This window comes from Myotis nattereri, assembly GCF_964212035.1.
Source record: "Myotis nattereri genome assembly, chromosome: 19".
Taxonomy (NCBI): Eukaryota; Metazoa; Chordata; class Mammalia; order Chiroptera; family Vespertilionidae; genus Myotis; species Myotis nattereri.
In genome coordinates this window covers 10,298,892-10,320,927 of record NC_138095.1, presented here as the reverse complement: position 1 = coordinate 10,320,927, position 22,036 = coordinate 10,298,892, and the positions used below count along the sequence as shown (strand labels likewise).

The window sequence follows — 22,036 nt, the reverse complement described above, 5'->3', positions numbered from 1 at the left end:
CTCTGGGTGTATTTTGTTCCTCTTTTTAACAGACTTATTTTTTTTTTTTTAATTTAAGTATAGCTGACATACAATATCATATTTCTCTGGGTGTTTTCTTTAAGAAGACTCAGTGACTGTTTTCTGGGATCCAGGAAAAATAATGTGCTAACTGCTTTCCTACTTGGAAAGTCTATGAAAGTAGTCTTTCTCCTCATTTACGGGCTTATTACAGGCCATTCTTCACCAGCACACTCAGTAAGCTGACTTTCAGATCCCCTCAAATTATCTAGGCACGGACTTGGACTAAAAGATTTGACATAAATTTCTAATCTTTGTTCTTGTAAAAATATTACTTATTTTTCAAATGTATTCATTTTATTTTTAATTTCTATTTTATTGTTGAAAGTATTACAGATGTCCCTTTTCCTCCACACCCTCCAACCCGCCTGTCAAATTTATTTTTAAATGACTAAAACAGCCACATGCAGCAAGCGGCTGGTGAGACAGCACTAGGCCATCACCACAGGACGTCCTATTGGACAGCGATGTCTAGTCACTCACACTTCCTGCCTCCAAGCTTCTCAAATGTTTCATTTGCAGCAATACCAAGGCTGTCTAGGGAAAAGCAATCCCTAATCCCAAATTCTATTCATGAGATCTCATAGAGTACAGAATCTCAGAGTTCCTATTTTTATAAACTTTATTTGTTCAAGAAATTTTTGTACTAAAAAGTTTTAAATTTTACTTTTAATTATCTTATAACCAATGTATTAAGAAAATTAAAAGTAACAATAAAAACACAAACTCTAGCATGACCATTACAAAGAGACTGTGCCCATAAAGTCTGATAATTATAATTATTTTTAAAAAAATATATTTTATTGATTTTTTACAGAGAGGAAGAGAGAGAGATAGAGAGCCAGAAACATTGATGAGAGAGAAACATCAATCAGCTGCCTCCTGCACATCTCCCACTGGGGATGTGCCCGCAACCCAGGTACATGCCCTTGACCGGGATCGAACGTGGGACCCTTCAGTCCGCAGGCTGACGCTCCATCCACCGAGCCAAACCGGTTTCGGCAAGATAATTGTAATTATTATTCATCAATTAGAAAAATGTTAAAAACCTTGAAATTATTTGAAGAAAATTAAAGATAAAATACATTTTATTATACATTTTTAAAGGGCATCTCTGTGATAGTTTACCAATTATTTAAAGCCTATAAAGTAATCAAATCTATATCTCATCTGCCTTCATAGTACTATACTTCAACTAATCTGCGTACACCCACATAGGTTTTTGTTTTTAAAAAAAAAACAAACCCATCCTGTCTGGCCGGTGTGGCTCGGTGGTTGAGCATCAACCTGTGAACCAGAAAGTCACGGATCGAATTCACACGGTCAGGGCACATGCCTGGGGCAGGGGCTCAATCCTATGTGGGGCGTGAAGGAGGCAGCCAATCACTGATTCTCTCTCATTCTTGGTGTTTTTATCTCTCCCTCTCTGTTCCTCGCTGAAATCAATAAAAACATTTTAAAAAATAAAAAACCCCATCCTTTTCCTACCCTAAACACCGGTAAACTGCAATGTATACAAGAAAAATCAAGCAGATGTAATCTATAGTTCATAAGCTGCAAATAAAATTTAAAGTTTAATTAGAAATATTTTCATTTGGTTAGTTTCTTCTTGCTTAAAAGATATAAAGCAAGTACCTTATCCATGAACTCCTTTTCTTCCTCAAATACAAAAACTGAGTGGCCAGCTAATTAATTCAATACAAATAACAACAAAAATATATAGGGTGTCCCTCCCAAAAATGGATACACACTTTGAATAATTATAAATCAGTCCTTATTAAAATACATTTCGTTTTCAAAACTGAGCTATCAGCTGTTAAAGTGTGTGTACATTTTGGGGGGACAACCTGTAGTTTGGTTCCTTGAAAGGCCAGAAGAATGAGACCCAAAAAAGATGGACAGAAGGAAAATTAAAAGCCTGAGAGGGTGGCTCAGTTGGTTGGAGCATGGTTCCTTCCACCAAAATGTTGTGGGCTAGATCCCAGATCAGGCCACATGCCCTTGTTTTGGTTTTGATCCCTGGTCAAGGCATGTACTGGCGGCAACTAATTAATGTTTCTCTCTCACATCAATGTTTCTCCCTCCCTCTCTCTCTCAAATCAATTAAAAAATACATGAACATATCCTCAGATGAGGATTAAAAAAAAAAAGGCTGAGGGGGGAAATAATTGGAAAGAAAAGAGACAAGAGAGCCCTAACCAGTTTGGCTCAGTGGATAGAGCATCGACCTGCGGACTGAAGGGTCCCAGGTTCGATTCCGGTCAAGGGCATGTACCTTGGTTGCCGGCATATCTCCAGCAGGGGGTGTACAGGAGGCAGCTGATAGATGTTTCTCTCTCATTGATGTTTCTAACTCTCTATCCCTCTCCCTTCCTCTCTGTAAAAAAAATCAATAAAATATATATATTTTAAAAAGTATTAAAAAAAAAAGAGAGAGACAAGAGAAAGGGAACCAATGTAGAGTAAATGAGAAAAAAAATGTAACAGAATCTGAGAAAAAGAAGTGGAGAGCAAAGGGCAGTAAGTTCTGAGGGTTATTAAGTGTATCATTTAACTGCTTTTATTATACATGCTCATTAATTTAGCTAAAGATTTCAGACAGGTTAACAATAAAGTGAATTTTCTTCAACAGCTTGATTTAACTATTCATCAGTTAAACACTTCTATTTATAAAACTTAAGTTGCCTTCATGAAACCTGAATTAGGTCAAGCAAACCAAAGAAGTATCCCTTTTTTTGGCCAGACCTGGTCCAGAAGTTTCCTACTTGCTGTGTTCCTTGATACAAATGTTCAAAACTATAAAGACATGGTTTTTCAAATCCTCCTAGCACTAACCACATTCCCAAAATAGTTTCCTAAGCCATGATCTTACTGAAGCCAATTCAGTCCTGTGTGTGTAATTTGCAAGTAGGTGTTTTCATTTTGACCTTGGATGCACAAGTCATGAGAGATCACCAGCACTGCAAAACTTTAAAAACTAAACAAAGCAAAACAAAATCTTCCAACTTTTAAATTTGATGTTAAATTTAGAAAAAAAGGAAGTGAAGTTGAAAACTCTTTAAAAGGGGAGTAAAAGTCAACTAGACCAAAACCATGACAAAATGGCAGCAAATTAAATTACAAATAGCAGCCTCACCGTTAGTTTCTTTTAAAAAGACTGACACTCCTTTTTAAGAGAAGCTGTGCTGAGGCAGTTAATGCTTAGGTGTGATGATTAAGGACCTTTTAGCCACTTACCAGGAAATGGACTCCAAAACTAACAGAGACAGTAAGATGGTGAGGATAACTACATTTGAGACCTCAAACTGAGTACATAATAAAATTACTGACACTGTCTTTTACATAACTATATTACATACAGTTTCCCTTTAATAGTATATATACAGCAAGACTCCTTTTTAAAGAGCATCTATTAAAGGATTAAATTTGTTAACATTTCCTAGCACCACATAAATAATATTTATACACTTATTTTTGGATACCAAGTCATGGCACAATTAATAAAAATGTTAAGTCAAATGTTTTCTAAATGCTTTTTAAAATCTGGCATTTAGTAGATTCAGACATTGAGTCATTCTAAAATAATTCAAAATTTAGTCCCTAAAGTAAAATTTTAATGTTTCCTAGAATATATATTTCACATAAAGTGACACATTACTGGCATAAAATTTTAAAGGATTTCTGCAAGTTAGTGCCATTTTATTCAAAACCAAAAGTCCATGACTAGCTTTATTGAAAAATTGCCCTACAAATAGAGAAAACACACCTTCCAAGTTCATTTCCAAAAGAAAGCTCTGTCCAGACTTTCTCCCTTTAGGAGCAATCATTTACCTTTTCACTGGAGGTGAGAGGGGCTAGTGTTGCCAAAGATAATCTCTGCTAGGTCATGCTTTCCTGCTTAAGCTTAAGACATCCCGAGGTGTCTGCTACAAATACTTTAAACCTTCAGTCATGCAAAGATTAAAAAGACAGAAATGTTTCCCCCTAGTTTTTCCATCCTATTCAATTCAAAATCTTGTAAGAATAAGTTTCTTACCAGAATATTAGAAAAACTAACGTTTTAAAGTTGTGGTTGTTCTTGTTATTAATACTAAGTTTGTGGCTTGGTTAAAAAAAAAAAAAGTGATTCAGGAAAAGTTTTTCACACAAGGAAAATATTAGGCATTTCCAAAACAGTCACATGTTTGCTTGGTATGCAAAAATTAATTTCTGAAACAACTGAATTTTTTAACCCAGCTTTCTTGAGCTGGGTTGTATTTCTTTTTTAAAGCTCTGAATTATTTACAGGTACACATATCTTTAATATTTTGTCTGGCACAAGGAAAATATTGTTCAACAAGTCTACTCCCTTAACGTGTATTCTTTAAAAAGTGTTTTACTGTTTAATTAAAATTAGTATAAAAAACCCAACTCACTGGCAAAGTAGAAAGAAGGGCTTGTCTCCTTGTTGTATGGTAATTTGGGACATGCTGAATTTGGGAAATAGAAAGGTAAATTAGGCTTTTGAGGTCTACATTTTCCTAATTTTCTGGAAAGGTTGACATATTTAGTAATTTCTTATTTTATTCATGCATAATTCATTCTTATTTTACAAGAGATGACAAGCACTTTAAACATTGCTACAAAATTAAATAAGAGAAGGCTGAACAAAAAGACACTTTTCTTCTGTACTGGAATGTCAAATTCTGCAGGCTGACTTGCTTAAAGAAAAGGAATAACATTATTATCTAATAAACAGACCAACATGGCATTCCACTGAATAACCTTGATATCAAAAATGTACCAAAATAAAAATTACACAAGTTTAATTCAAAAGATAAACAATTCTGTAAGTCATTATTAACAGAAGATGTTTTTAGGCATCTGAAACTGGACCCAAATTTTAAAAACATAATAGCAATATTAAACATTGAGTATATCATTTCTTATTACAATGACTACATAAAGGGGTGTGTGTGTGTGTGTGTGTGTGTGCACGCGTTTAAATATGGCTGAAAGGATATGCACCAAAATGTTAACAGGTGTTGTCAGGTGGAAGGACAATAGATGCATTTTAAATCTTTTTGCCTACTATATTTTCCAATATATCTGCATTGAATTACCAAAAACAAACCAAAAAAAGGATTCTGGATCTAACTCTTCCTGTAGAGAAAGTCTCAGAACTATTTCTGAAAGGTAAATAAAACACTGCCATAAAACAAAAAAGATGAATTAGAAAACTAGATGTTAAGGAAACAAAAAGTAACTTCTTAGGAGGGAGGGGGCAGAGTCAAGGATAAAAGTTAGTTTAAGATCAAAGAGTTGAAGTTTGTGATCTAAGTCCTTTTTAAGATAGCTACAAAGAGAACAAGGTCAACAATTACTTAGAATATATACGTATACATATACATATATCCTAATAATTAACTATTCAGTAATTTGTTAGCATATTTATATTAAATACACCAAAAATTTAAAAACAATAATCAGTCTCTCATTCTATTCTCTAAGCCTTTGCCTATGACCAATTAATGATCAAAAGGTGACATAGCTGCCACTAACATCTGGGTACATATTCTTGTTTACATAAAAAGTTTTAAAAATCTAGGTAGGATGTTGCTTAAACACAAACCTCATACTCAAAATACTTGGTTCCTTTGGGAATACAATATATAAATATTGTACTCAAAGGAGATGAGTACACAATTATATTTCTATGTAAGAGTTTTGTCTTAGTTTAAAATAACACTTAAAATTTGTACTTGGCATAATTAGGATTTAGAATATCTAAATGACTGAAGAATTAATAAGAAACTTGTTTTAGCAGATTAAAATTATGGTTTATAACAGCAAAGAACAAAATAATTCCCTAGTGTTCTTTTTTAAGGTATGAAGTATCTAAGAAAACCTCAATTAACCAGTAACAATCATACCAAGTTCACAGCCTTGCCCCTAGCCAGCCCTCATCAACAGACATCAATGTAATACAACCTGGGTAAAATGCAGGAGAGCAGTTCAGATCTGGTTGAGCACTAAAGAACTGGCTCTGATGACTAGTACACTAGGTCTAGTGATTTGTTTTGTTTGCAATACTTCCTATTTACCCAAACTTGAATGGACTTCAGGGTCCAAGGTCAAGTGCTTTTCAAATGAAAATGTTCTGCGGAAGCATAAAAACCACGAGAGGCTGTTTTAAACCAATGAAGTTTTTTCCAACCAATGAATATCCATCCAAAAGTCAAAGCCAGATGTTGGGATTGAAGAGAAAGATCCTGCACAACATCACAGTATTGCTAAAGTCTCAAAATCATGGGTGCACAAACAGCTATTACCTAAAAGCAATGGAAATTTTAGCTCAAAAGTTTCAGATCTTATTCCACGAGGAGGATGCGAGAAAATGGAAGGAAAGAAATGTTTTTTCCACTTGTTAAATCCTGATGTATTCAGCAGAAACATAAAATAATCATAACAAACTTTTCACCTAAGCCTTTAACAAAGTGGAGAAGAGTTGAAATATATACAAATTGCATAAAAGCCAGTGTAGGAATCAATGGGGCCTTTCTGTACATACTTAGTCTGGTTAAGACAACTGAAGACAAGGCAACGACAGGAGATGATAACCAAAATCATAAGTGAAATCAGTCTGTCAGTTTATTTCTCAATTAAATTATGGGTGGGCTTCTTGAAGGAAATGTAGCAATTACATCGCTTTTACTTAAAGCTCTAAGTGATAATGTAGAAAAGTAAAATCGACTTCTCACTGGTAACAATAGTGCCTTTAACCACGTGGAGTCTCAACTGTGCGACAGGAGCCCCTCCAGGACAGAGGCACGGTGCCGAGTTCCGGGTGACAAGAAGGATGCCTATTAACCTCTAAATGTTATAAACTGTTACCTAAAGCTAGAAACATGAAAATCTTTACATTCCTAGTCATTCAAAGAGTTGAAAGAGGTTTAAAAAATGAAATGTCCATGTAGTTACATGTAATTGTAATTTCATTCTCAGTGGAATTCTTTTCAATTGTATGCAGAAACTTACATCTCTCTCCTCACACTCCAAAAAACAGAAATGCCAAAACCTCAGAAAAGTGCAAAAAACAAAACCTACTTCTTAATAAGGCTGGTACTTAAGATGCATTTTAAAAACATAAATATAGGAACACCCATTAATTTTATATTACACAAGATATAAGTGGAAATCTGTTTTAAATCTCAACACTGAAAACCATATTTTTTTAGAGCTTTAGATAGCTGCTAAATTAACCTGTACAAAGTTCTCTGGCAATAAAACTAAGACAGTAATTTTTGCTTATTATTAATTATTCTTTTTTTTAAAATATATTTTATTGACTTTTTACAGAGAGGAAGGGAGAGAGAGATAGAGAGTTAGAAACATCGATGGGAGAGAAACATCGATCAGCTGCCTCCTGCACATCTCCTACTGGGGATGTGCCCGCAACCCAGGTACATGCCCTTGACCGGAATCGAACCTGGGACCTTTCAGTCCGCAGGCCGACGCTCTATCCACTGAGCCAAACCGGTTTCGGCATTATTAATTATTCTTATATATATTTAATTTTTATAGAATATTTTCATTTTACCATTTTTAAAATTGATTACACTTGAAGTGTAAATGTCTAAAGCAGACCTAATACTACACAATTTCGACCACTTAACACATTGTATGTGGGAAACGTATTTATACGTTTTACGTTGACTGGAGGTAGTAGAGCACGGGACACTTATTAATACGTTTTTTATAGACTAGTGGTAGAATGCCGGTAACGTATAAATACGTAAACTACAGTTATCGTAATTTTACTGAACGTTGCCATTTGCGCAAAAAATTAGCAAAAATGGCCCGCGCCACCTGTTAGCGTGCAATAAAAACTACCCGCAAACAATGTGTTAAAATACAGCATGATGCAGAAACACAATTCTATATAATAAAAGGCTAGCATGCAAATCGACTGAACGGCTGAAAGACTGGTCGCTATGACATGCACTGACCACCAAGGGGCAGACACTCAATACAGGAGCTGTCCCCGGTGGTCAGTGCACTCCCCCAAGGGAAGTGCCACTCAGCCAGAAGCCGGGTTCACGCCTGGTGAGCGCAGCGGTGGTGGCGGGAGCCTATCCTGCCTCCGTGACAGCGCTAAGAATGTCCGACTATTGTTCCCCGTGGGGAGTGGGCCTGAGCCATCAGTCAGACATCCCCACAAGGGCTCCCGGACTGCGAGAGCGCACAGGTCAGGTGGGGCTGAAGGACCCCCCCCCCCATACACAAATTTTGTGTACCGGGCCTCTAGTAGCATTATAACAAAAAGCAATAGAAATATGTAAGCCAGTGACCCCGAGGAAGAGGTGAAGTGCTGGCCACGGCTTCCATTTTGGTAGAACTTCCTCGCATGCCTTGCGCAGGGCACGTCAAATGATAATACTGATGAGGAAGAGAAGAAAGATACCTCTCTCCACAAAAGATGCTTCTGTTACACACATCATTGCATTTAGTTAAAGGAGAGACACTTAAACAGAGGGATTTCAGGAACAGAAGTAGAAATAATTGGCCAAGGCTTAAAGCTGGTAAGAGATAAAAATGGGTCCATCTTTTCTTTAGATTCTTTATCCTCAATGTCATTAAAAGGCCAAGGTATTCTTAAACAGAGTAACTTTTCAAAGCTTTAAAACACATTAAGAATAGTCACACGTTGAAAAAGACAAAGTGCTTCCTACCATACATCGCATGCGTCTGCTCGTGAGCCCCGTACTGAGCGGCTGAGGAAGACACGAGGCCTGGCTGGGCGTGGGCCGCTGGGGCCATCATCCTGGCACTGCCCTGTATCACAGGGCTGTAGACATGAGGGTGCTGCGTTCACAGACAAATAAAGAGCACACGTTCAAACACCAAACAGACTCACTCAAGCAGATTTTAGTTACATGTCTCAACCCCACGGTGTCCAGGTTTCTGAAAACAACTCTGAAAAATCTAAAGCTTTTCTTGGCTATTTCTTTTGAAATATTTAAAATGACCAACAACCTTCTAATATATATTAAAAAGCACCCCCATCCTTAACTACCAACCACAGCATAACAAAAAGCACCAGATATAAAGGGAAACCCAAACCCCTCTACCACATTAAAAGTGAAATTGGAAGTTATATAAATGAACAAAAATTATGAGTCCCATCGGCCTTACCTGAGACTGATAATGGGGCACGTGCTGAACAAGAGGCTGATTTGGAAACTGCTGAGGACTATAGGCAACGTATTGTGTGGAATACGCTGGTGGGGTGGCCACAATCGGCGGGCCTGCTGCTGAGGCGGGGTGCATCATGGTGCTCTGATGATGCTGGTCTTGCCGCTGCTGGGGCATATTTGGTACTGCAGAAGAAACCAGTGTAAGAGAACAGCATCGCGTGGCACAAACACACGCACATGGTCCACAAGGCTCTGCAGGAACTAGCATCCGGCTTGCCTCCCCAATGCCGGTTGTATCACCCCACGCCCACGAAAGCTACTCTGGGTTGTCTGGCCATCATACGTGCTATTCCTCAACCTCAAACACCAACCACCCAGTTCCCAGCTTTGGTCATTTTGACTTGTCTCAGGTGTCAGCTTGAAAGCAACTTCCTTAGAGAGACCTTCTATGATGAGTCTCCAAACTTGACCGCACTATGAAGTGTTTCCTTCATACTACTTCTCAAATAACCCGTTTTATAACACCAAATTATGCCACTTGCTAGAGAAGGGCAATGGATTTATTCAAACAAAAACAGGCATACACCAAAAAGCCAAAATACACCCAACACTAATCTTAACTCCATCTTTCTTCATTTCCCACCACTGAATTCTCCCACAATTCCCTAATCTTTCCCAAACACAGAATCACACACTATCTTGTAGCAAGTTTCCAAATAATAGCTCTTTTTAAAAATTAATTTATGTCTTTTATTATTCCACACAGATATCTGCCTAGGGCCCTTCAGTTAAGAATTCTGCTCAAGCTCTAACCGGTTGGCTCAGTGGATAGAGCGTTAGCCTGCGGACTCAAGGGTCCCAGGTTTGATTCTGGTCAAGGGCATGTACCTTGGCTGCGGGCACATCCCCAGCAGGGAGTGTGCAGGAGGCAGCTGATTGATGTTTCTAACTCTCTATCCCTCTCCCTTCCTCTCTGTAAAAAACCAATGAAATATATTTTTAAAAAAGAATTCTGCTCAAATGCCATTTTCTCTATAATGTCCTTCCCAGCGCCCGCTAAAGGAATCAGCTGCAAGCTCTGTACCTCTCCCTCTCGTTCTGCTGCAGCACTGTTTTCTGTGATGGGTTTATGCTATGATGCTAAACAAGCCATTCGAGGGAAGGAATCATGAACCACTGCTTACAACAGGTATGAGGTACAAAAAGTATAACTTAGTATGTTCATAAGTCATCAGAACTATTAATGTAAGTAGCTGCTAGTTTAGAGATAAAATTTGGTTTTTATTTTAAATATTTGAATTTTTTGCTAAAAATACGATTGTTGCTGAAATTTAGGAGAACCAGTTATATACATTTTATCTACTTAGAAGAGCAAACTTGAAAACCAATATAGTAATATTTTCCTGAATTTAATTCTGAGATTTCCCATATCAAAAAAGCATCTTTCTAAAAAAAATCCTCACCAGGATATGTTTAGTTATTTGAGAGAGAGAGAGAGAGAGAGAGAGAGAGAGAGAGAGAGAGAGAGAGAAAGGGAGAAACATCAACAGGCTGCCTCCTGTGTTTGCCCCAATCGGAGACTGAACCCACAACCTAGGTATGTGCCCTGACTGGGAATCAAACCCACAACCTTTTGGTGTATGGGACGACATTCCAACCAACTGAGCCACCCACCAGTGCTCAAAAAAGCATCTTTTAGAATAGAAAAGCCACCCAAAAATCGAGTATCATTTTTATCAAGTCAAAGTTTGTCTAATTAAGCTTACTTATCACTCTTACTTTTGATACATATTATGACCCTTATATTTTAAAACAAATTTAAAAAGCTAGTCAAGTTTACCATCCTTTTTAAAATTAAAAATTAAACATTCAGACATCTTGTCTGAAGCTTCCCAAGACACTGAGAGGCAGAACCACCTGGCTATGCCACTCCTGGATTACTGACCCTCAGAAACTGTATGAAATAATATGTTTGTTGTTTTAGACAGCTAAGCTTTGCAGTAATTTGTTGAAAGATAATGGAGTTATTATTTTTACCAGTTTTTGGTGTAAGAGAATAAGATGCAAGCAAAGAGAGTAAAAACCTTGCAAAATTAACTTGAATTAGATATATCAATATGGGTTTCTGAATTTTTTAAAAGAAAAAAAAATGGTATTTCCCAGGTTTGTCCACTGAAAAGGCTCAGAAGCAATAATTCAATAGCAATAAGCATATCCAATGACCAGAAAATGGTTTCTACATACTATTTCCCAGCAAAATGAATCAGGGTTCCTTGGAGGAATACTGATTTGGGTTTAAGATTTGAAAATTAGCCTCAGATACTTTATTTGTAAAGAAGATAAGCACTATTTGTAAAGAAGATGAGCACTTGCCCTAACCGGTTTGGCTCAGTGGATAGAGCGTCGGCCTGTGGACTGAAAGGTCCCAGGTTCAATTCCGGTCAAGGGCATGTACCTTGGTTGCGAGCACATACCCAGCGGGGGGTGTGCAGGAGGCAGCTGATCGAAGTTTCTCTCTCATTGATGTTTCTGACTCTATCTCTCTCCCTTCCTTCTTGTAAAAAAATCAATAAAATATATTTAAAAAGAAGAAGAAGAAGAAGATGAGCACTAGCCCTAGCTGGTTTGGCTCAGTGGATAGAGCATCGGCCTGTGGACTGAAGGATCCTGGGTTCAATTCCAGTCAGGGGCACATGCCTGGGTTGCTGGCTTGATCCCCCGTGGGGGGTATGCAGGAGACAGCTGATCAATGAGTCTCTTTCATCACTGATGTTTCTATCTCCCTCTTCCTTTCTCTGAAATTAATAAAAAACATATTTAAAAAAAACAAAAAGAAAAAGAAAAAGATGAGCACTAAAAGGACCTGGGAGCCAATGTGAAGGGATTGCCATTTGTCAAAGGACAATCAATGGGAGCAGTAAGAAGGATACTCAACTGACTCAAACACGATGAATACACAAAGGTATATGAAAACCTATGCAGCATTCATAATTTTTTAAAAATAAGAATAAAACAGGGTTGGGGGATGAGAGCTCCATCCATCCTTAAGCAAACAAACAAACCCACCCCAAAAACATTTTCACTGGACACTATTGAAAGCAACAAGGGCACCAACTCACCACTGAAAACTGGCACTTAGGCCCATTTTCAGCACTTAATTGTAAGCATTTACCCTAACTTTTCTGTACAAACTCTTCAGGATAATCAAATAGCCTTTGTTGAAAAGAAGAGTCCCTCACAAAATGATTCTAGCTAATAAATGGAGAAGAAATGTAATAATACACCATTTTCAAACTCCTAATTACAGTGGTTTTCAGAGTATAGCAGTCCCAGATCAGCAGCCTCACCTGGAAAATGGTTTTATAAATTGCACGAGAAATGCAAATTCTCAGGCTATGACCCAAACAGACTAAACTGGAAACTCTGGGGAAAGGGCCAAGTAATTTGTGTTTTAAACTAATACTCCAGAGATTCTGATGCACAAGAAAATTTGAGATCCACACCCCTAATTTTTTTTTTAAATATATTTTATTGATTTTTTACAGAGAGGAAGGGAGAGAGATAGAGTCAGAAACATCGATGAGAGAGAAACATCGATCAGCTGCCTCCTGCACATCTCCCACTGGGGATGTGCCTGCAACCCAGGTACATGCCCTTGACCGGAATCGAACCTGGGACCTTTCAGTCCGCAGGCCGACGCTCTATCCACTGAGCCAAACCGGTTTCGGCCACACCCCTAATTTTTAAAAAATGATGTTAAGCGTCAATCATTAATGAATTGGATGAAAAATCAATAGAAAACTTTACAATTGGGGAGGAGAGAATCAGGCTATCACTACCTGACCCCTTAATCAGTTGAGCTATCTTAAAACATCTAAAAAAGATTTTCATACTTTAAGCAGACAGACACTAAGTATGAACGAAATGGCATGTCTGCGCTTTGTGTTAAATATGCAAAGATACAAAGCACAGCTCAAGTAAATATAACAAAATCTATTTTTTTAAAAAATATTTTTTGTATTGATTTCAGAGGAAGGAAGAGGGAGAGATAGATAGAAACACCCACGATGAGAGAGAATCATAGATCAGCTGCCTCCTGCAAGCCCCCCACTGGGGATCGAGCCCACAACCCGAGCATGTGCCCTTGACCGGAATCGAACCTGGGACCTTTCAGTTCGCAGGCCAACGCTCTATCCAGTGTGCCAAACCGACCAGGGCACAAAATCTTAATAGTAGAATCTGAATGATGGACAAAGCCGGTATCTAGTCATCCCCTATCTTCTTAGCACAGTACCTGTTTACCGCTGATGCTCCTTGCAGTGCCTGTTCTATCATATCAGTGCCCTCTGCAGATATCATTTCTCCTCTATTACAGGGCCTCCAGAATTAAGCGCACCTCTCCCACCAGAGAGCTGCACTGTAGTGCTGGCTTCCACTCCAATAATCCTTTATGTTTTAACATAAAAACATTCCCATTTCATTGCTTTAAGTAATCATTAAAATAGCAACACCAGGTGGCAATATATGAACATCTTAAAATTAACCTCATTCAAAATGGCACTAAAAAACACTTTTCTTCCCTAAAATTTTCAGGCCCTCAGCATAAGTTTAACCAATAACTAGGTAAAACTTCAATAGGATCCAGTATTTTGAAGCAAAGATAAAGGATATCATATGTGTAAAAACAAACAAAAACCATTAAAAATTTAAATTATCAGCATCCACAAAAGTACAATTACTTCAAATACTGAGGAAAGCTTATTAATGTAAGACATGAAATTTTTATGTCATGAGAGTTAAAACATGGTGGGAGAGGGCATTGAGATATGTCTCTTTTACACAAATCACTAAATTTTCTATTGTTTCTCAGTAAAATTATAGCTATTAATTATCCTCAATTACCTCCTCAAACAAGGAGGCCCTCTGGGCATTTTTCAACGTTAATAGATAAATGTTTTCTTCTATCAAGGCTCTTTAATCACACAAGCATATAATGCTAGATTATATAACATTTTAAATTTCATATTGAATTTATTGGGGTGACATTGGCTAATAAAATTATATAGATTTGGGGGGTACAGTTCTAAACACATCATCTGTATATTGTATTGTGTGTTCACCACCCCAAGTCAAGTCTCCATCCATCTCCATTTATCCCCCCTTTACCCTCTTCTACCTCCACCCACCACCCCCTTTGCCTCTGTCTATGAAGCAAAACACGCATTTTAAAAATGAGGAAACACCCTTCTAGCGGGATTTTGATGGTTTCTAAAATGAGCTGCCCAGTGCTTTAGAAGAAATTCTGGATTCTGGGGGGTAAATTATATGTTAGTATAAAATAAAAATGTCAGGAACCTTGGTAAATTAATTTAGCAAACACTCTTTTTAAATTTAACATTGAAAACTGCAAAAGTCAGTTATTTTTTTTGAAGAACCTGAATAATCACAACTGATAAATATTTCTCCTCCCATTTTGTTAGTAATAACGCATCTGAATACCTTATGCAATGCTGATCATCAAAAGTCAAAGCTGCCCTGACCGGTTTGGCTCAGTGGATAGAGTGTTGGCCTGCGGACTCAAGGGTCCCAGGTTCAATTCCGGTCAAGGGCATGTACCTTGGCTGCGGGCACATCCCCAGTAGGGAGTGTGCAGGAGGCAGCTGATCAATGTTTCTCTCTCATGGATGTTTCTAACTCTCTATCCCTCTGCCTTCCTCTCTGTAAAAAAGTCAATAAAATATATTAAAAAAAAAAAAAAAGTCAAAGCTGAACCACAAGTATTTCTTCATTATAAACTGAGTTACTTAATACATGCATCATGCAGACTACAAGCAAACACAGGCAGGAATATTCTCACCTTTACCTGCTCTATATGTCTTGGCTTGATTCACTGGCATGGGTGTCATAGGTATAGGGTATAATGGCTGAGGGATTAAAAAAAAAAAGGAAAATTAGGCTCTCAAGATAATAAGAACACATTTTACCATTCTCTCAGTTGTATATTGCTAGAGAGCTAGGTCTGAGGTTTCCTAATTCTGAGTCATTAAAAAAAAAAAAATTACACCCACAAACTCCAAACTACGGTAAATCTAAATCATCTTCCTCACCAGGAACATTCTCAGACTTAGCTCCTCACACTAACAACACATGACACCACTGCGCGTCTCCCCTTTTCAAATACTCCTGTTAGGCCACCGCTGCTTCAGGTCACCAGCTGTCAACTACAAATAACCAAGGAGAGTAAGTGAACATCAAGTTCTATGACTTACTTGCACGCCTGGGCTCACTGGGACTGGATACATCATATTTGGTGCAAAACAAACAGGCTGAGTATAAACTGGAGTTGGCTGCTGATGACCCACCATGGACGGGCTAGGTTGTGCTTGAGGACGAGGCGAAGTTGGGGTGGTAGAAGGCTTTGGCTGCAAAAAAACAAAAATCGACTCTCTTAAGATGAAAATCTCATTATTATTTCAACCCGAAAACTGATTTTCTCCATCTTTCTAAGTTTTACTCATTTTTAATTAGTCCCTTTTAATGAAAAAACTTATAAAAAATAAACTTCACACACTTCAAATAAAAGAAAAATACCTAGATAAGTTAAAGTAAAACTTCACCAATTATTTAATAATGCTATTAAAAAACAGTGGCAGTGACTTTTAAAAGAAACTGAAGTTTTACAACATTTAAAAAATAAATCTATTTTCTTTTAAAGTCAGTAGAATGATCACAACCGTGTAGCCAACCATCTCCAAATTCTGAGTCAAAAAGCCTGAAAGCTTTGCCCAGACAGTGTCTAACTGATGACGAAACAAGGATCTTTTTCCTCTGGCTCAAACATATACACAATGACCATAAGAAAAGGGAACATAAACCAAAGTTGTTTCAGCATTCTGTAACTGAATTTAGATGGCAGGTATGAAAAAATAAATATTACTAATAAGAAAAAATTTATTTTTTTTAAGGGATAGATGACGTTAAAGAGGAAATAAATTTACCTGAGAAAAAGAACGAGGGTTGAATTCCTTTGCGTTGGGATTCAAAGTTGATTTCCTCACTTGCCTAAACCAGAACAAATATGTAAATGCCAGTGAAATCTGCATGGAACTTGTGTCTCTGAAGTCTCTTATACCTGACAGGTTTTTTTTTAAATTGCTAAACACATATTACATATAAACAATTCTCACTAGAAGATCATCAATCCACTTCATTAAAACACACACACACACACACACACACAATTCCTGGCCGGCATGTCTCAGTGGATGAGTGTGGACCTCTGAACCAGGATGTCGATTCCCAGTCAGGGCACAGGCCCGGGTTGCAGGCTCAACCCCCCAGTGTGGGGCATGCAGGAGGCAGCCAATCAATGATTCTCTCTCATCTTTGCTGTTTCTCTCTCTCTCTTTCTCTGAAATAAAAATATATTAAACACACACACAAACACACACACAGCCCTGGCTGGGTTGCTCAGCTGGTTGGAGCATTGTTTTGTACACCAAAAGGCTGTGGGTACAGTTCCCGGTCAGGGCACATACCTAGGTTTGATCCCCAGCTGGGATGTGTACAGGAGGCAACCGATTGATGTTTCTCACATTGATGTTTCTGTCTCTCTCTAAAAATCAGTAGAAACATATACTCCGGTGAGGGTTAAAATAAAATTAAAATATAAAAAATGAAACACACACACATTTACCACTCCTTAATCTGGTAGAGACCGCCCAAAAAAGGACAAGTTTTTAAAAAAGTATAATAGCCCTAGCCGGTTTGGCTCACTGGATAGAGCGTCGGCCTGTGAACTGAAAGGTCCCAGGTTCGATTCCGGTCAAGGGCATGTACCTTGGTTGCAGGCACATCCCCAGTAGGAGATGTGCAGGAGGCAGCTGATCGATGTTTCTCTCTCATCGATGTTTCTAACTCTCTATCCCTCTCCCTTCCTCTCTGTAAAAAATCAATAAAATATATTTAAAAAATGAAAAAATAAAAAAGTATAATATATAATGTCTCTCTCAAAAGCAATCAATAAATACTTTAACTGAAAAGACAGTAGTAGCCCTTATAAAATATCCTGAAATTCAATCCTTCACATATCAATTCCCTAGCATGCACTATTTTTTTATGTGACAAAGTGTTTCCCACATGACAAACCTTGAGGAAAAGTATAAAAAATTTTCTGCCTCAAATCAAGAATAAGCCTTCCCCAATTTATCAACAGGCTGCATTCCAAAAGTTCAGCTGTAACTGGGTGATATGGAGCCCAGAACAATAAATCAATGGTGCTTAAGTTAGGCTCTGAGGCTAGCCTACAGAAGTCCATTTAATTGATAGTACACATACTGGATGTGCAAAATTAAGCCAACCTTAACAAATCTAACCATTCACTAAAACACTGTTTCTGATGGACAATGTGAACTGAGTAGGGGCACCAGACACTTCTCTCCCCCGCAGGCAAAGGCAGTTCTTACTCCAGGCAACACAGCCAGAAGGTGGCTATGAACTAGCATCAAGGGGATAAAGGTCCAAAAGCCAGTAGTTTTCAACTCCCTGTACATTTACAGAAAAGGCGTTCTGAATTTATGCTTAGGGTTTTTTGTTTTGTTTTGCCAAGAGATGCAAAAATGGGGAAGAAGAGTCCAGGATACAATGACCTAATTTACTTATGTAAGATGTCATTTGTTTGGACAAGTTGTTTGTAATCTGAGAGCTACGTATGAAATAGTCTAAAAGTCCAGATAAATTCTTGAGTTGGAAAGCTCTGAACACCTTAAGAAAAAGTTAAGTAACAGGACATGCTAATGCCAGGTTTACTTACTCAGCTGCGTCTTTTTTCTCCTCTTTATCATCTTTCTCTGGTTTACATCCGGGGCTGGACGTCTGCACTCCTTGGGAGGTGACCTCAGGACCCCTCCTGTGCTCCGTGTGACTGAGGATCGAGGGGGAAACGCTGGGGCTGCTCGGCTTGCTGCTGCCACTGGTGCAGTTGCTGCTGTTATTTTCAACGAAAGAATCCTTAGCATTTGGTTCAATTTTGTCTTTGATCAAATCTCTTGATTTTTCTCCCTCTCTATTTTTGTTTAGCAGTTGATCCACAGATTCAGAAGTAGAACTTGGCTGTAACTAAATAAAGGAAATAATTATACTTAAATATTTTAAGTAACTCTAGTAATCAATTTTCTCCATAACACAAATACACTAACATTATTTGTAAGCATGAAATAAATTGAATAAGGCTTTTTCATACTTTAAGAGTAATGTCTTTATTATAAGACAGTAACAAAATATCTATACACCACAACCACAGCCATCTACGCACTCAAATGTCCTAACCTCAAAAGTTAAATATTTACTGATTGCCTACCGTATGTCAGAAATTGTGCCTGGTGGGATAGAAAATATTAAATAGGTTTTCTTATCTGGGTGAGATCAGACACTTACAAAATGTGATAAATTCTATTGGATCCCACAGGTAAAAGCAACTTATGGAAAGAGAAGGCTTCTCAATAGAAGTGTCATCTAGTCCAGAGTGTGAAAAATGTTTGGGGAAGGAGGGAAGTTTATCGAAGAGAATGGTCTATGCAAAAGAAACAGCATGTTTGAAAAATCAGGGCATGAGAGAAGACGGCCCACTGTGAAACTGACAGCCCTGTGGCTGCAGCAAGAGTGGGTGCCTTTGCACAAGTGAGTCAAGAAATAACAATTTCACTCAAGAGGAAATGGAAGATAAAGGCACTTGAGAGCTATGCTAAGGACTCTAGCTTTTAATTTTTAGGGGGTTGAGAAGTTCCTAAATAATTTTTAGCAGGTTACAGTGTTGAACAGAATTTATGGTTCATAAAGATGAGCATAGCAGCTTTGTAGAAATGAACTGGAGGGAACAAGTGAGAATGGAGACCCCATTATGGAGGCTGCAATAAGATCAGGGCCTGGCCTTGGGAAGTAGTGGCTTGGAAAGTCAGATATAGGTGGATTGAGGGAGACCTGACTAGACATGTTGCTTAATATACTTTATTATATCTTCTAACCCGTCAGTAAAGAAGGAAACCACAAAACTCAAGTACCAACCAACAAAAAGAACAGAAGTGAAAAAGACATTAGTGAAATAAGTGATGGGGTTTTTGTTTGCCCAACAGAAGAAATCAAGGCTACTCCTTCCTGAAGACGATTGAAGATGCCATACTCTACAGAAGAAAATGGACAGCTGAAGGAAATAACAAGGAAAAAGAAGGAAACTGCAGTAAATAGCAGTCAAGGTGGAAATGAGCACAAATACAGGCAGCAGCCCCAAAGCACCTGCACGGCAGAAGGGCCGCAAGGATGGAAAGACACAAACTATATCCTCAGCCCCAGGATGGGCAAACCAGTGTCAAAGCCTCACTCCTGAGGCCCTGGGTGTCTGGTAAACGGCATTACATATCTCAGGACATCTCAAGCTTCACTGCATCACCATTGGAGTGGAGGGAAAAAGTGATAGCACATTTATTTGAACTCAGTAATAACTTAAGTCAAAATACAGACATTTAAGTTTTAAGCCAGCATTTGTTCATAAAAGCCTTTAATAGTGGTGACACAGACCAACTGTGTACTAGAGAAGACTTCTCTAGTGTTTATTACAAAGGTCTTTGAGTAAGGCAAAAGTAAGACTTCTGTTGTTTGTATGAAGGTAAACGTTATCTGTAGTTCTCACTATGGGCTGGACACTGTTCTGAACTATCTACAAACTCATTCAGTAGTTACAACAGCCTTATTTGATATAGATACTATTACTGACATCTTACAAATGGGAAAACTAAGGCGCAATTCATGCTTTTGGGCATTCTGACATATATACTATCTACAGTATAATAAACCTAAGGGAAAACAGATTCTCCCCCCTCCAAAATAGAACCACTTTTTAAAAACAGATATAATTGACATGTAGCATTGCATTTGTTTTAGATGTACAACATAATGATCTAATGCATTATGAAATAGTCACAGTATGTCTAGTTAATAGCTATCACCAGTTACCATTTTTTTCTTATGATGAAAACTTTTAAGGTCTTCTCTCCTAGCAATTTTCAAATATACAATACAACAGCACTGACTATGGTCACGATGCTGTACATTGCACCTCCATGATTTATTTATTTTATAACCAGAAGTTTGTACCTTTAGACCACTTTCACCAATTTGAAGGACCCCTGCCTTTGGCAACCACCAATCCCTATCTATGAGTTTGGGCTTTGTTATTTTAAAAATTCCACATATAAGTAAGATCAGATGGTATTTGTCTCTCTCTGTCTTACTTCACTTGTCCAATGCCCTCAAGGTCCATCCATCCTATATAATAAAAGCCTAATATGCTAAGTGTCCGGTAGTCTGTTCAACCAATCCAAGCATAATATGCTAATGATATGCTGACAGCTCAACCACTTGCAATGACGTGCACTGACCACCAGGGGGCAGATGCTGCTGGGGTCCAGCCGATTGGGACTTATTGTGGTTTTGATGGTGAGCACCTTTTCATGGATCTGTTAGCCACCTATCTGTATTTCTTCTTTGGAAAAATTTCTATTTTGGTCCTATGTCCATGTTTTAATTTTTAAAAAATTAATTTTTTTCTTTGATTTGCGGGAGTACTTTATATATTCTGGAAGTTAACTCCTTATCAGATTTACAAATATTTTCTCCATTCAGTAGGTTGCCTTTTCATTTTATTGATGGTTTCCTTTGCTGTGCAGAAAAGCTTTTTAGTTTAATGCAGTCCAACTTATTTATTTTTACTATAGGTGCCTTTGCTTTTGGCTCTCAAAGGAAAAAAAAAAAACCATCAATGAAAGACCAGATTTTTGTGAACCATCATAGTTCAGGACACGTGCATGTCATGAGGGTGGGTCTGATGATTCATTCGCTGAAAAACGCAGTACATTACTATGCATTAGCTACTGCCCAAAGCATTGATGGAATCTCAAACACACAGACAGCCAGGCCTATCTTTTACTAGCAATGAGAATCTGGGAAATTATTTAACTTGTCTTTGCCTCAGTTTCCTATGTATACATAGGGTAATAATAAGATGTACTTCAAAGGGATGACAGGACAATAAAAAGTTTATCATATAAACACTAGAGCAGTGTCTGATACATAAGAAATACTCAATAAAAAGGTAAAGCTAATAACATTTTATCTGAATAGAATTATTAATGAATTTGATTACTCAGGCCCCAAACAGTAATAGAACTAAAAATCCTAAAGAGATAGAGTTTTAATGCTATTATCTACCTGGGATTTAGGAGTCAAGTATTAAAAAAGATTTACAGAAAGTTGTGAATTGATAACAAAAGGTTTCCTATTAAATGAAGATATTACAGAGACAGTGTGGTACCGGCATAAAAGATAGACATAGCTCTATGGTGGAGAACTGAGTCCAGTAACAAACCTTCACAATTGCAGTCAATAGATTTTCAACAAGGGTACAATTCAATGAAATATCTTTTCAACAGAAGGTGCTGAGACAAGTCATATCAACATGCAAAAGAATGAATTTGGAGCCCTACTTCACACAACATAAAAAAAATTACTCAAGCCGAAACCGGTTTGGCTCAGTGGATAGAGCGTTGGCCTGTGGACTGAAGGGTCCCAGGTTCGATTCCGGTCAAGGGCATGTACCTGGGTTGCGGGCACATCCCCAGTGGGAGATGTGCAGGAGGCAGCTGATCGATGTTTCTCTCTCATCGATGTTTCTAACTCTCTCTCTCTCTCCCTTCCTCTCTGTAAAAAATCAATAAAATATATTTAAAAAAAAAAATTACTCAAGCCCT

General features: G+C 37.8%; 1 protein-coding gene across 2 annotated transcripts in view; it reads right to left on the bottom strand.

Moving 5' to 3' along the window:
* Positions 1-22,036, bottom strand: part of ATXN2 (ataxin 2) — a 95,323-nt gene that overhangs the window by 13,680 nt on the left and 59,607 nt on the right. For both annotated transcript variants that reach the window (XM_081113379.1, XM_081113378.1), the window contains exons 15-21: positions 18,049-18,353; positions 16,235-16,298; positions 15,506-15,658; positions 15,094-15,160; positions 9,235-9,419; positions 8,772-8,904; positions 4,476-4,529 (exon numbers count right to left, since the gene is read on the bottom strand). In XM_081113379.1, the coding sequence (XP_080969505.1) occupies positions 4,476-4,529; positions 8,772-8,904; positions 9,235-9,419; positions 15,094-15,160; positions 15,506-15,658; positions 16,235-16,298; positions 18,049-18,353 (961 nt within the window). The remainder of the gene's footprint in view (positions 1-4,475; positions 4,530-8,771; positions 8,905-9,234; positions 9,420-15,093; positions 15,161-15,505; positions 15,659-16,234; positions 16,299-18,048; positions 18,354-22,036) is intronic.